Source organism: Scyliorhinus canicula, chromosome 18 (genome assembly GCF_902713615.1).
Source record: "Scyliorhinus canicula chromosome 18, sScyCan1.1, whole genome shotgun sequence".
Lineage (NCBI taxonomy): Eukaryota > Metazoa > Chordata > Chondrichthyes > Carcharhiniformes > Scyliorhinidae > Scyliorhinus > Scyliorhinus canicula.
In genome coordinates, this window is record NC_052163.1 from 25,570,805 (window position 1) to 25,583,215 (window position 12,411).

At 45.2% G+C, this 12,411-nt stretch overlaps 1 protein-coding gene across 2 annotated transcripts in view; it reads right to left on the reverse strand.

Annotated features, from left to right (window-relative positions):
• bahcc1b (BAH domain and coiled-coil containing 1b) overlaps positions 1 to 12,411 on the reverse strand; it is a 274,089-nt gene that overhangs the window by 134,308 nt on the left and 127,370 nt on the right. For both annotated transcript variants that reach the window (XM_038777298.1, XM_038777299.1), the window contains exon 8: positions 3,473 to 3,634. In XM_038777298.1, coding sequence (XP_038633226.1) covers positions 3,473 to 3,634 — 162 coding nt within the window. The remainder of the gene's footprint in view (positions 1 to 3,472; positions 3,635 to 12,411) is intronic.

Here is a 12,411-nt window from a genome sequence, read left to right on the forward strand (position 1 = left end):
CCCGATAGCTCCGGGGAAATACTCGGGGAGTCCGGTTATAATAGCCGCATTGAAAATCTGGAGGCAGTCTCGCCAACACTACAGGTTGGGGGCAGGGTCAAGGGAAATGCACAGATTTGAGCCAGAGAGGTGGGATGGAAGTTTTCGGAAATGGGAAGAGAAGGGGATTAAGACGCTAAAAGATTTGTTCCTTCGGGGTCGGTTTGCAGGATTGAGGGAGCTGGAAGTGAAGTATGGACTGGAGCAGGGAGAAATGTTTAGATACATGCAGGTCAGGATTTTGCCAGGAAGGAGATACAGAGCTTCCCGGAGGAACCAACCTCCACATTGCTGGAGGAGGTGCTGACGACAAGGGGACTGGAGAAGGGGGTAGTGTCAGCAGTGTATGGAGCTATTTTGGAAGAGGATAAGGCACCACTGGAAGGGATCAAAGCAAAGTGGGAGGAAGAGCTGGGGGAGGGTATAGAGGAGGGGGTCTGGTGTGAGGTGCTCCGGAGAGTAAATGCCTCCACCTCGTGTGCGAGGTTGGGGCTGATACAGCTGAAGGTGGTGTACAGGGCGCACCTCACGAGGGCAAGGATGAGCCGATTCTTTGAAGGAGTAGAAGATGCGTATGAGCGTTGCCGGGGGGGGGGGGGGGGGGGGGGGGGGGGGGGCTTATCAGGTTCATATGTTTTGGTCCTGTCCAAAGCTAGGGGAGTACTGGACGAGGTTTTTAGGGTAATTTCCAAGGTGGTGCACGTGAAACAGGAGGCCATATTCGGGGTGTTGGACCAGCCAGGGTCGGAAACGGGTGCAGAGGCAGATGTCGTAGCCTTGGCCTCGTTGATTGCCCGAAGGCGGATCCTGTTGGGATGGAGAGCGGCCTCGCCACCCTGTGCCCTGGCGTGGTGGGGGGACCTGTTGGAATACTTGACCCTTGAGAAGGTTAGGTTCGAACTGAGGGGAGCTCGGAGGGGTTCTACAAGTCATGGGCATTATTTATTATGTACTCAAGAACTGGATAACATCGAACATTAGTTGGGGGGGGGGGGGGGGAGTCGGGGGGATGGGTGGCAGGGTCGGGGGGCTGTGTGTATTAAGGGTGACTATGGGTAATCCCGGATTCCTTTTTGTCATTTGTTTATGTAAACATGCGGGCTGATGTTTGAGGGTTGGTGGGAGGATGGGATCGTTGTTACTGTCATGGGGATTGACATATCTGTTGTTGATTATTGTTTATTGTTGGTGGATGTAAATTCGGGAGAAAATGTGAAAAAGGAGAATAAAAATATTTTTTTTTAAAAAGGAAAATTCTGGTACTGCTTGCTTCTGGTAACATTACCACCATTTGGCCTCCAACCAGAAATAGGCACAAATCTAGTTTGCTCGCAAACTCTTCTACCTTTGCTGCAGTTGATGGCTCATTCTCTGACTTATTCTGTTAACTTGGAGAGTCCCCAAGGCTCAATCAACTTTCTCAATTTGTTACTTCTTCACTAATCATTCCATTATTCAAATTTGTACCGATGATTCCACTTGGCATTCATCAACCTCCTTCCAATCATACTCCCCCTTCAACAGCCCCCCTTAAGGCACTGCCCCCAACATTGACAATGATGCACTGCCCCCTGGCACCATGGCACTGACACCCTGGCAGTGGCACCCGAGCCTGGTGAAGACGCTGACACTTCAAATAGCAGCAGTTTCAAAAACACAGGGCCTTGGAGGAAAGGGAAAGTCTTCCTGGCTTGCATCTTCAATGAACTGTCTGATCTGCTCAACAGCTGTCAGCAGAGCAGATCATAGTGCGAAGGCCACTTCAAAGTTTACACAGGTCAGACAAGGATGATAATTTTGAACAGAGAGCTGTCTCAGATCACCGTGCCAAGAGTGATCTTCGGGTTTCCCAGGGCTAGAAGAGACAGTCCAGATACGGGACCCCCATCCGGGGGGTTTGTCCCAGGGTCAACCCCCTACCCACAGCCAGAGACCATCCAAAGCTTTTGGCTGGTTTGTGGACCTTCCTTCTCCAGCTTGGCAGCAGGAAATAAGCACATAAGCAAAGGCCTGGCTCCCTTGATTCCCCATTGCACCAGGGCCACGCTTGTTAATACTTGTGCCAAATGCCCGGTGAAGTTCCCATAGGGACAAAACATCTGGTGAGGGTAGAGATTTGGGCTTCCATAAATCGCATTAAAATAGATGAGTATGAGCGGTTTGTATGTTTCCACCAGCGCGTGGGGGGAGGGGGGGGGGGGGGGGGAATAGCCCGCTATGACTGACAATGCAGGACCGAAGACTGGAGACAGGTTTGCCGCCTGGCGACAATCCCGTTTTTTTCAAGGGGCAATTTAGAGTGGCCAATCCACCTACCCTGCACACCTTTGGGTTGTGGTAGTGAAACCCACGCAGACACAGGCAGAATGTGCAAACTCCACACAGACAGTGACCCAGGGCCGGGATTTGAACCCAGGACATCAGCGCCTTAGGCAGCAGTGCTAACCACTGCGCCATCGCGACAATCCTGTTTTTGAGCTGATGCAGGATTCTCCACCCCATCGGAATTCCTGATCTTAGTGGCAGGGGAGGGCAGTGAATTCCGCCCTATACATTTCTGTTAGGTTGCTTTCCTTAATTCAGACCTTGAAAAGAGGTTTGAGAAGGCTGTGGTGATGTTAAACACAAAAACATATGGATCTGATTTTCAATACATTTCTAAATATGTTCTAATTATACATGTCAACTGAAAATGATATGGAATTAAATCCAGAAAAAGGAGAGATTTGGCCATTCCGGGATTTGAAAGGGAATACATTTCACCTCTTCATGACATAATGAACTAATAGTCTATTCTCCTATTGCTTGTTGCTATGTTTACTGTGACACCTCAACACAATGGAACAATAGGAAGACTGTAGCAAGCCCAGTTTACCTCGGTTAGAAATAAAACTAGCGGAGGAAAAAACACACTTTTATCAAAGTTAACAGCATGGAAGGGTTCATGCAACCTACACTTTCTAGGAAGGACCTCCTTTTACCATCTGGTCTTATTACGTAGATCCTTTTAAGTCCATTTAATTTTATTGTTATAAATTATAAAAAAAGAAAAGGAAGTATCAGATGTTGCGTTTTATCATTAAATCTCTTTCACGTTGTGGTTTCCCGCATCTTATTTTTACAGAACTACACCATGTGGCTGCTAGGAAAAGAAAGAAAAAGAAACTTGTATTGAAATATGTCATTACACATCCTACAGCCTTCCCAAGACATATCCATTTACTGCAAAATCAAGCACAGGGTAACGATTGAAAAAGGAATGGGAACAGGCAGGCACATTTTCAGGAACAGTGATCTTGGTACAGGTTGGATTTTATCAATTTGTTGATCTTGTTTAATGAATATACAGAGGTGAAGAGATCATATATTAAAAAATCAAAAGTAACAAATTAGTTTTACACCACTAATCTGCACACCATTAACAGTGCATTACCGAGGTGATGTGGCGTTGGGTGCGGCGCTGGTGGCTCAGTGGGAAGGATAACAAGCTGGGCTGAGGGATCTTGGGAAAGTGGGAATACCGTCTGCATGGCACTTGGCATCGACGCTGAGAATCCAGGTGGTAGATTTGAATGCAGAGCTGGGTGACCAATTCCTATGTTGGTGAATTAAAAAGAAAACAGAGCATTTTTAAAAATAAACTGAGCAAAGAAAGATTAAAATGTACATATTGTGATGCACAATTATAGGAAACTAGCTGCTCTGGTCAATGTGTGCAGCGAGATCTCAGGCATTTACTTTTCGGCAGTATCATCATACAAAGCAGTCAGACAAATTCTTCTCTCGTGCAGTCCAACAGTCTATCACTCATTTGTACAATACTCAGTCTTCCCAAATACACTGCTGTTAAAATATCCCACAGCAATAACACAAAAAGAAGCAATAAAGAGAACAGGATATTTGGTCCATCAAAACTCATCCCTTTTGCAAATCATAACACTGTTCTATTAGTTGCCCCACTAACTGCACCAGAAGGGAAAGTTATGCACAATGTATCCCAGATTTACAAAATGACAATAGGGTATTGCAATATTCTAATAGAAACGGAAGGTTCAATGGAAGTTAAATATGCTTGAATGCGCTGATGCACTCTGGAATAGGAAACATCGATATGTTAATGTATCTGTTATGTTAACCTATCCTAGTGGGTGGCCGGGTGGCACAGTGGTTAGCACTGTGCCTCATAGCGCCAGAGACCCAGGTTCGATTCCGACCTCGGGTGACTGTCTGTGTGGAGTTTGCACTTTCACACCATGTCTGCATGGGTTTCCTCCAGTTTCCTCCCACAGTCCAAAGAGGGACAGGTTCGGTGGATTGGCTATGCTAAATTGCCCCCAAGTGTCCAAAGATTATGTGGGGCTACGGGGCTAGGGCAGGGGATTGGGGCTAGGTAGCGTGCTCTTTTGGAGGGTGGGTGCAGACTCGATGCGGCGAATGGCCAACTTCTGCACTGTAGAATTCTATGATTCTATAATCTGCTTCGTAGTCTAGTTCACTTTGATTGTTCCCAAACTTCATTGTACTGTTGGCCGCATGACATCAGTGTCATCAGCAAATTTCATATTACAAGAATGTGCCTCCTCTATATGATTTATGGTCAATTAGGTTGACTCATTTGATGAATTTGTGAAGAGGAGTAAAACAAGAAAGAAAGTAATTAAGAAGAGGAAGGAGCGACACGGATCCTTCCACAGGGAGTAACGACAAAGCAAAATTATGGGATGGTGTTACCACAGAAACAATGCCTTTCTACATCTCCACCAACTACTTTGTGTTTAAAACATCGCTTTGACCAAGTGTTTAGACCTCTCCAATTAACTCCTCCTTCAGCTTGGCAAGAAACGTTGACGTTCCTAGTGCTTGGGGATATTTTTCAACATTAAAAACCTCGTCTAAATGTTTGTTGTTGTTGCTAAATTAGAAATGCCACAAAGTGAAAATCCACCCAAAGTCTGTGCAATAACATTTCTCCCCCATCACTTCTTGTTTTCTCAAAGACAATTTTGTCGTAAATATTATGTGAACTGCCAATTCATTTGGTGACTTCCATCTGCCATACTGGCTTTGTATGGAATGGAATTTTCTTTCACAAACATTCTGGTGACAAATGGAGCGAGATTCTTTGGTCTCCCCACGCGCGGTGTGTTTCTCTGCGGTGGGACAGGGCAGGGTCTTCTGGTCCTGTTACTGTCGATGGGATGTCCCATTGAATCCACCTCATGCCACCGGGAAACCCGGGGCAGGGGTGCGCCATCGTTGGGACTTTATATGAGTCTTTATATGAGAGGCGTGATAGTATATTGGTGACAGCAGTGAATTGAGTGTTTCAGAGCCTTGACACGTTATCAAGTTCAAAACTGACCATGGCAGTGAGGGTCTGAATTCTGTTTGATAAATCTGAATAAATATGAAGCTCCCAGGATTATTATGAAAGCGCAATGGATACACTATTGCCTTTAGGAAAGAATACCTGCCAATCTTTCACAGTTCGCCCATAGCTGTCCTCTAAAGTTAAGTAGGGTTAGGCAATAAATGCCTGCCTTACCCTGCGACGTCCCACAATTAATTTAGAAAATTATAAGGGACAAAATTTTTAAAATGACACCAAAAAATAATTTGTTAAAAAAGCTTAAAGTGTTGAATGATACTGTAAAATTAGACCCTCCGAAAATTATTTAAAAAGAAACTAAATGGGAGGCCAATGGAATTGGTCAGTATGATCATTGCAACAAAGGAATCAAATCAAAATAGGGAATAAAAAACACAAATGAGTCACAGGGCATATACAGGATTAATCCAGTTTGCTGTCCAAATCATACATCATTCTGTTCTGCATCGTCTCTTACATTACTTCGACAGTTTCACAAGACATGGAAAATGAAGACTAAAATAATAGAAAAATGCTTCCCTGTTGCAGTTGTGGTTGAAAATGGATGACTAGGTTGGTCATGGGAGGGGACTTCAACAGTTATTGGCCCTGGCTTGGACTGGTCAAGCTCGGAAACGGGCAGGGTGCCAGCAATGGCAAAGGAGCTAAAAGGGTTCATGGAGCAGATGTTTGTGTGTGTGTGTGGCGGGGGGGGGGGGGGGGGGGGGGGGGGATCCATGGCGATTTGGGTAGCCGAGGGTGAAGGAGTTCTCCTTCTACTCTCACGTGCATAAAGTGTACTCCCAGATCGATTTCTTCAGTTTGAGCAGAGCCTTGCTGGCTGGGGTGGTGGACACGGGGTACTCGGCGATCACAATCTCAGACCATGCTCCACACTGGGTTGGCCTGCAGGTTAGTAAAGACAGTAACCGGCGCCCGCTCTGGAGTTTAGATGTGGGACTTTTGGCTGAGGAAGGGGTGTGCGAGCGGCTGAGGAAATGTATTCAGAACTACCTGCAGGTCAACTACACGGGGAAAATTTCAGCAGCGATGGTCCGGGAAGCACTGAAGGCGGTGGTCAGAGGGGAGCTGATCTCGATATGGGCCCACAGGGAGAAGGTGGATAGGCCTTCTGGACCGACTGGTAAAGGAGATACTACAGATCGATAGAAGGTATGCGGAGATCCCAGAGGCAGGGCTTTTGAGGGAACAGCGGAGGCTACAGGCGGAGTTTGGCTTGTTAACCACAGGGAGGGCGGTGGAGCGGCTGAGGAAGGCAAGGGGACAATCTATTAGTATGGAGAGAAGGCCAGCAGAATGCTTGCACAGCAGCTTAGAAAGAGGGAGGCAGCCAGGTAGATAGGGAAAGTAAATGACGGAGATGGGAACCTGGTTGGAGATTCAGCAGGGGTGAATGTGGCGTTTCGGGATTTCTACAGTAGGCTGTGCAGGTCGGAACCTCCTACAGGGCCAGAGGGGATGAGGCACTTCTTGGAAGGGCTGAATTTCCCAAAGGTGGTCGGGGAGCTGGGGGCCCCGATTGGGTTGGAAGAGATAGTGGAGGGTCTGAAGGCCATGCAGTCGGGTAAAGCCCGGAGCCGGACTTGTACCCAGTGGAGTTTTATAAAAGGTTCTGTGGTATATTGGGGCCGGTGGTCCGGGAGCTTCAAGGGGCTGGGTCCGAGGGGGGGCACAGAGTCTCGCTCTGTGCAGATGGCCTGCTTCTGTATGTATCAAACCCAATGGTGGGGATGGAAGAAATCATGAGGATTCTAGGGGAATTTGGCCGGTGTTCGGGGTATAAGCTAAATATGGGGGAAAGTGAGAGGTTTGCGGTCCAGGCAAGGAGGCAGGAGAGGTGATTGTGGGAGCTGCCATTTAGATTAGTGAGGGAAGCTTTAGGTACCGAGGCATTCAAGTGGCGTGGGAATGGGATTGAGTAGAGTCAACGCGTCCACAACATGTGCCAGGCTCAGCCTGATACAATTCAAGGTCGTTCATCGGGCTCACATGACAGTGGCCCGGATGAGCAGTTTTTTTGGGGTGGAAGACAGGTGTGCATAATGTGCGGGAGGACCAGCAACTACCATTTCACCTGTTTAAAAGAACTAGTCATCCATTTTCTTTTTCTTTTCGACTTCTTCGCGGAAAATTAATCATCAGCAGAGGGGAGGGGGGTGTTATTTTAGCTTGGAGTAGGGGGTTAATAAAGATGGGACCTGTAAAGAAGGGAGACGGCTTTTGCACTATGTTTATAGTTTCATGTACATTGTTTATTTTGTTGTTGTTATAATACCAAAAATACCTCAATAAAATGTTTATTAAAAAAAAAAGAAGGAGGAAAATGGATGACTAGTTCTTTTTAAACAGGTGAAATGGTAGTTCAGTACAACTACTTTCAGCTAAATGTTTTTAACAAACGAACATAATTACCCCGGAAAAGAGGTTAGTCCCTAGCCATAAATAAATGTACTTCAGCAATTTGATCTCATCAGTTTTAACTACCAACATAAATAATTGGAAGGATATGGTAATGCCGCCCTGTTGGAATCTACCGGCAGTTATTGGGATCAGTTATAAAACACAGTGGGTGGGTTAATACTACTTGGTAGTACAGGGGAAAGTACAACTGTTGATGATATTCTGGAATTATTTTTTACTGAACAATTTTCTGATGTTCTCATCAGCTCTACTGTTGAAAATTTGGGTGAATTCCAACTCAAGGTGGGGGGGCGACGCGGTTTAAAAAATATAATTTTGATCAGCGATATGTGGATTCATGTAGCAATCGATCATATTGGGTGGCATGGTAGCGCAGTGGTTAGCACTGCTGCTTCTTGGCACCGGGTTCGATCCCAGCCCCGGGTCACTTTCCGCGTGGAGTTTGCACATTCTCCCCCATGTCTGCGGGGGTCTAACCCCCACGACCCAAAAAGATGAGCAGGTTAGGTGGACTGGCTATGCTAAATTGCCCCTTAATTAGGAAAAAAAAAAGAATTGGGTACTCATAATTTATTTATTAAAAAGCAATCGTTACCGGTGTTTCCAAAACCACTGAAAATGTGCATCGATGTGGTTTCTGTTTGCCCAGTGCAAGGGGCACGCCCCTTCTATCCAAATTCAGAGAGCTTGAAGGTTTAGGGATCTTCAAGAAAGTGCAGGAATATCGATGAGAGTTTTACCAGTTAAACTACACATGGCATCAGCACAGGAAATGCAAAGATTCCCTGCGTTCATCCCGGATCATTTTCCCTGGTAAGGGACATGGAGGGTCTCTGCTCCCAGTGACAGGTCCGTCCCTTCAGGCTCCAGCAGCGAGGTGGGCTCGCTGCTCAGTTGTCCGCAGTACAAGTATACAAGAGCTACTTGGCTTTGCTACTGGATTGCCACAACGCATTGACTTGGTTCCAAAACTTAAATAAGGGTCAATGTTAATTGGTCGGGATGTCAACACAAGTTCCACTGGCATTTTAAGATAATACAGGCATCCTTCTGATTCTTTATGTCTGTATGGGAAAGTTCGAGGAATTCAATGAATTCGAAATGACTATAAAAGGCAGTGGCTCTCGGTGAAACAGAAATGGTTATGAAAGGCAGTAACGGTCCATGATGCAGCAGAAAATAAATCGCTTTTACCAAGTAGCGGAACGCAAGATATTCCTTTGGATTGGGGAAATATTTGGAGTACATCAGTTTAAACCGAAAATTAATTTTACGCTCGCATCCTCTGATGTTAAATTATGAAAGGTTATTAACTGATGATGGAGGACAAGAAGCTAAAGAAGCATTACATAAATTTAAAATAATCACAAAATGAATTAAGGAGCAAATTAGGAAATGCCATCACATTGAGAGGATTAGTTTTTATAATTCTCCACCACAAACCATTGTTGAAGCGGCATCCATAAATTATTTGAAAATGAATTAGATAGTTGCTTGAAAAGAGGAATATTAAGAGTCTAGGAAGAGTGAGCTGGAGAGTTAGGTCAGAATTAAGTGGTTCCCGCAGAGAAGAATGACAATGCGAACTAGTTGTGTCAAATGGTCTGTTTCTGATCAGTAACATTTTGTAATTCATTATAGGGTGCTAAAATCCAAGACATATTCTAATCATCTGCTTGGGGCACTGTTCAATATTAAAAGCGAAACACTTGTGCGTGATGCATTTTCGACAATCCAGTTGACGCATTTCCAAATTCCGTAATGAGTAAAACTGCCTCACTCATATAAGTGTGCTCCAGCAAAAAGGATTATCTTGTGCAAGTGGTAATCAGATACCCTCCTGGATTCTAATGATTGGATTACTTTAGCAGCAGATGCAGTGAGATATGAGGACCATTTTGGAAAGCTAGAATTTGGAGAACTGTTCAACCCAATATAACGATGGCATGGTGGCACAGTGGTTAGCATGATTGCTTCACAGCTCCAGGGTCCCAGGTTCGATTCTTGGCTTGGGTCATTGTCTGTGCGGAGTCTGCACATTCTCCCCTTGTCTGCCTGGGTTTCCTCCGGGTGCTCCGGTTTCCTCCCACAGTCCAAAAGTGCAGGTTAGGTGGATTGGCCATGCTAAATTGCCCCTTAGTGTCCAAAAGGTTAGGTTGGGTTACAAGGGTAGGTTGGAGGTGTAGATGTAAGTGGAGAGCTCTTTCCAAGGACTGGTGCAGACTCGATGGGCCGAATGACCTCCTTTTGCACTGTAAATTCTATGAACCTTTAATGTTTTTCCTTGAGGAAGGAAATAATACTTTCATTGAGGGAGGCGGTGACCTCGTGGTATTTTGACAGGACTAGAAATACAGACACTCAGGGTAATGCTCCGGGGGTCTGGGTTCGAATCCCACCATGGTAGATGGTGTAATTGAATTCAGTAAAAATTTGGAATGAATAGTCGAATGATGACCATGCAACGATTGTTGTAAAAACCGATCTGGTTCACTCCGGGAAGGAAATCAATCTGCTGTCCTTGCCTGGTCTGGCCAGATCCAGAGAAATGTGGTTAACTCTTAAATGCCCCCTGAAATGGCCTAGCGAGCTACTCAGATCAAGAGATGGACAATAAATGCTGGCCTAGCCAATGATGCCCATATTCCATTTATGAATTAAAAACAAAGGTTAGGTCAGTAACAGGTTTTGACAAACCTTTTTTTTTTCTCTGGTCACTTTTCTTTGTGGATAATAATATACACTCATTATATTTCTGTATGCAATCTGCATGCTCAATCTATGTGCACGAGGGCAGCGTGGTGGCACAGTGGTTAGCACTGCTGCCTCACAGTGCCAGGGACCCGAGTTTGATTCTAACATCGGGTGACTGTCTGTGTGGAGTTTGCACTTTCTCCCCGTGTCGGCGTGGGTTTCTTCTGGGTGCTCTGGTTTCCTCCCACAGTCGAAGATGTGCAGGTTAGGTGGATTGGTTATGCTAAATTGCTCCTTAGTGTGCAAGGTTTTGTGGCGTTACAGGGTTACGGGGATAGGGCCTCGGTGGGGTGCTCTTTCAGAGGGCCGGTGCAGTCTCGATGGGCCAAATGGCCTCTTACTGCACTGTAGAGATTCTATGATTCCATGTTTGCAAAGCTTTCAACACAATAAAAAGTGAGGATGTATGGAGTTGAGCATTGTACGGGTCCTTCATGTTCCTTATTTGTTTATATATGTCAATTTCCTTGTTTTCCCCTTTGTTTTATCTTTTCAGTTACATTTCTGATCCATGGATGTTTTTATGGACATGCGTCTTTAAGGCAGCCTCCCATCTTAATTCATGCACAAGGAAGCTGTGCCGTGGCCTTTACCTTTAATTCAAAATGCAGAATCCAGAAAGTTCTGCTGTTTTAGACTGGTGATTGGAAACTGGCTAGCCTCAGTGATGACTTGGTTTGGTTGATGCGACTGGTGGGGAATGAATTGGCCGAAAGGCTGTGCTCTGCCTGGGAACAGGTGGTGATTGGATCTGATCCAATGGTTCAGGGACCGAAGCAGCTTTCAGTTTCAGTTGGGCAGCCTGGAGAGAAGACCCACTCTCTTTCCACTTTGTTTTTTTTTATCCAGAAAGACTGTGTTCCTGATCTGGCAGAAAGCCTGGATGAATCGGTTCACAGGAGAACCATTGCAGGCCGTGCAGGAAAGATTCAGAATTTGATAACTCTCTCCAGAAATACCCAGCTAATTCTCATCAAAGGGCGAGTGTGAGAACCAACTCTCTGCAGAAAAGGTTGGTGTGAACCAACCAATTATTTCTCCAGGAAAGGCAGAGGCCTGGAAGCAACGCTTGATGTGAACCTCTCCAGAAGCTGTGAGTAATATTGCAAAACTGCAAGGAAGATCATTGCAGGCTGTAAACCAGAGACAAGAATGCAGGCGGCACACCACCATTTGAAGTAAAGACTCTTACCTTTTGACCTTCACCCTTATTATTTTCACCCCTCCCCCCCCCCCTCTGTGTTTGTCTGTCTTGTATGTGTGGATAGAGGGTGGAACAGTAAAAGGGAGTTAATAGGTTAGCTTGTTATTATTCAGTTGCATTTACTGCATATTTCATCATGATCCTTGATATAAATAAACAGTTACTGTGTTTCAACTTACAAACCTGGTGGCTGTTGTCATGTGAGAGTACCTTTAAGAAATGGGTGTTTATCAAATAGCTGCAGTGATGTCAGAGTGTGGGTGGAGCTGGGCTGTCTGTCTGCGTTACTTTCATTTTTGAGCTGGCAGCTACAGTGTGTGTTTAGTTTCATTTTCAGAGTTGGAGCTGCATCCAGCCAAACAAGGTGTAATTTTGATCTCTCTGCATGTAAAGAATATTGTCAGATCACTTGCTAATTTAAAAGTGATAACTGCTCTCAGTATAGAATTTAAATCTGCTATCTTTGTTAAAGAGGATATTTGTCTTATGGATGTTGATAGGAAAGATTAAGGGTTACTTATAGAGTACTGTATTCTTTGGGGGGAGTATTTGAGTTGATAGTTGCTAAGATGTTTACTGTGTGTTTATAAAATGCAAACTGGAT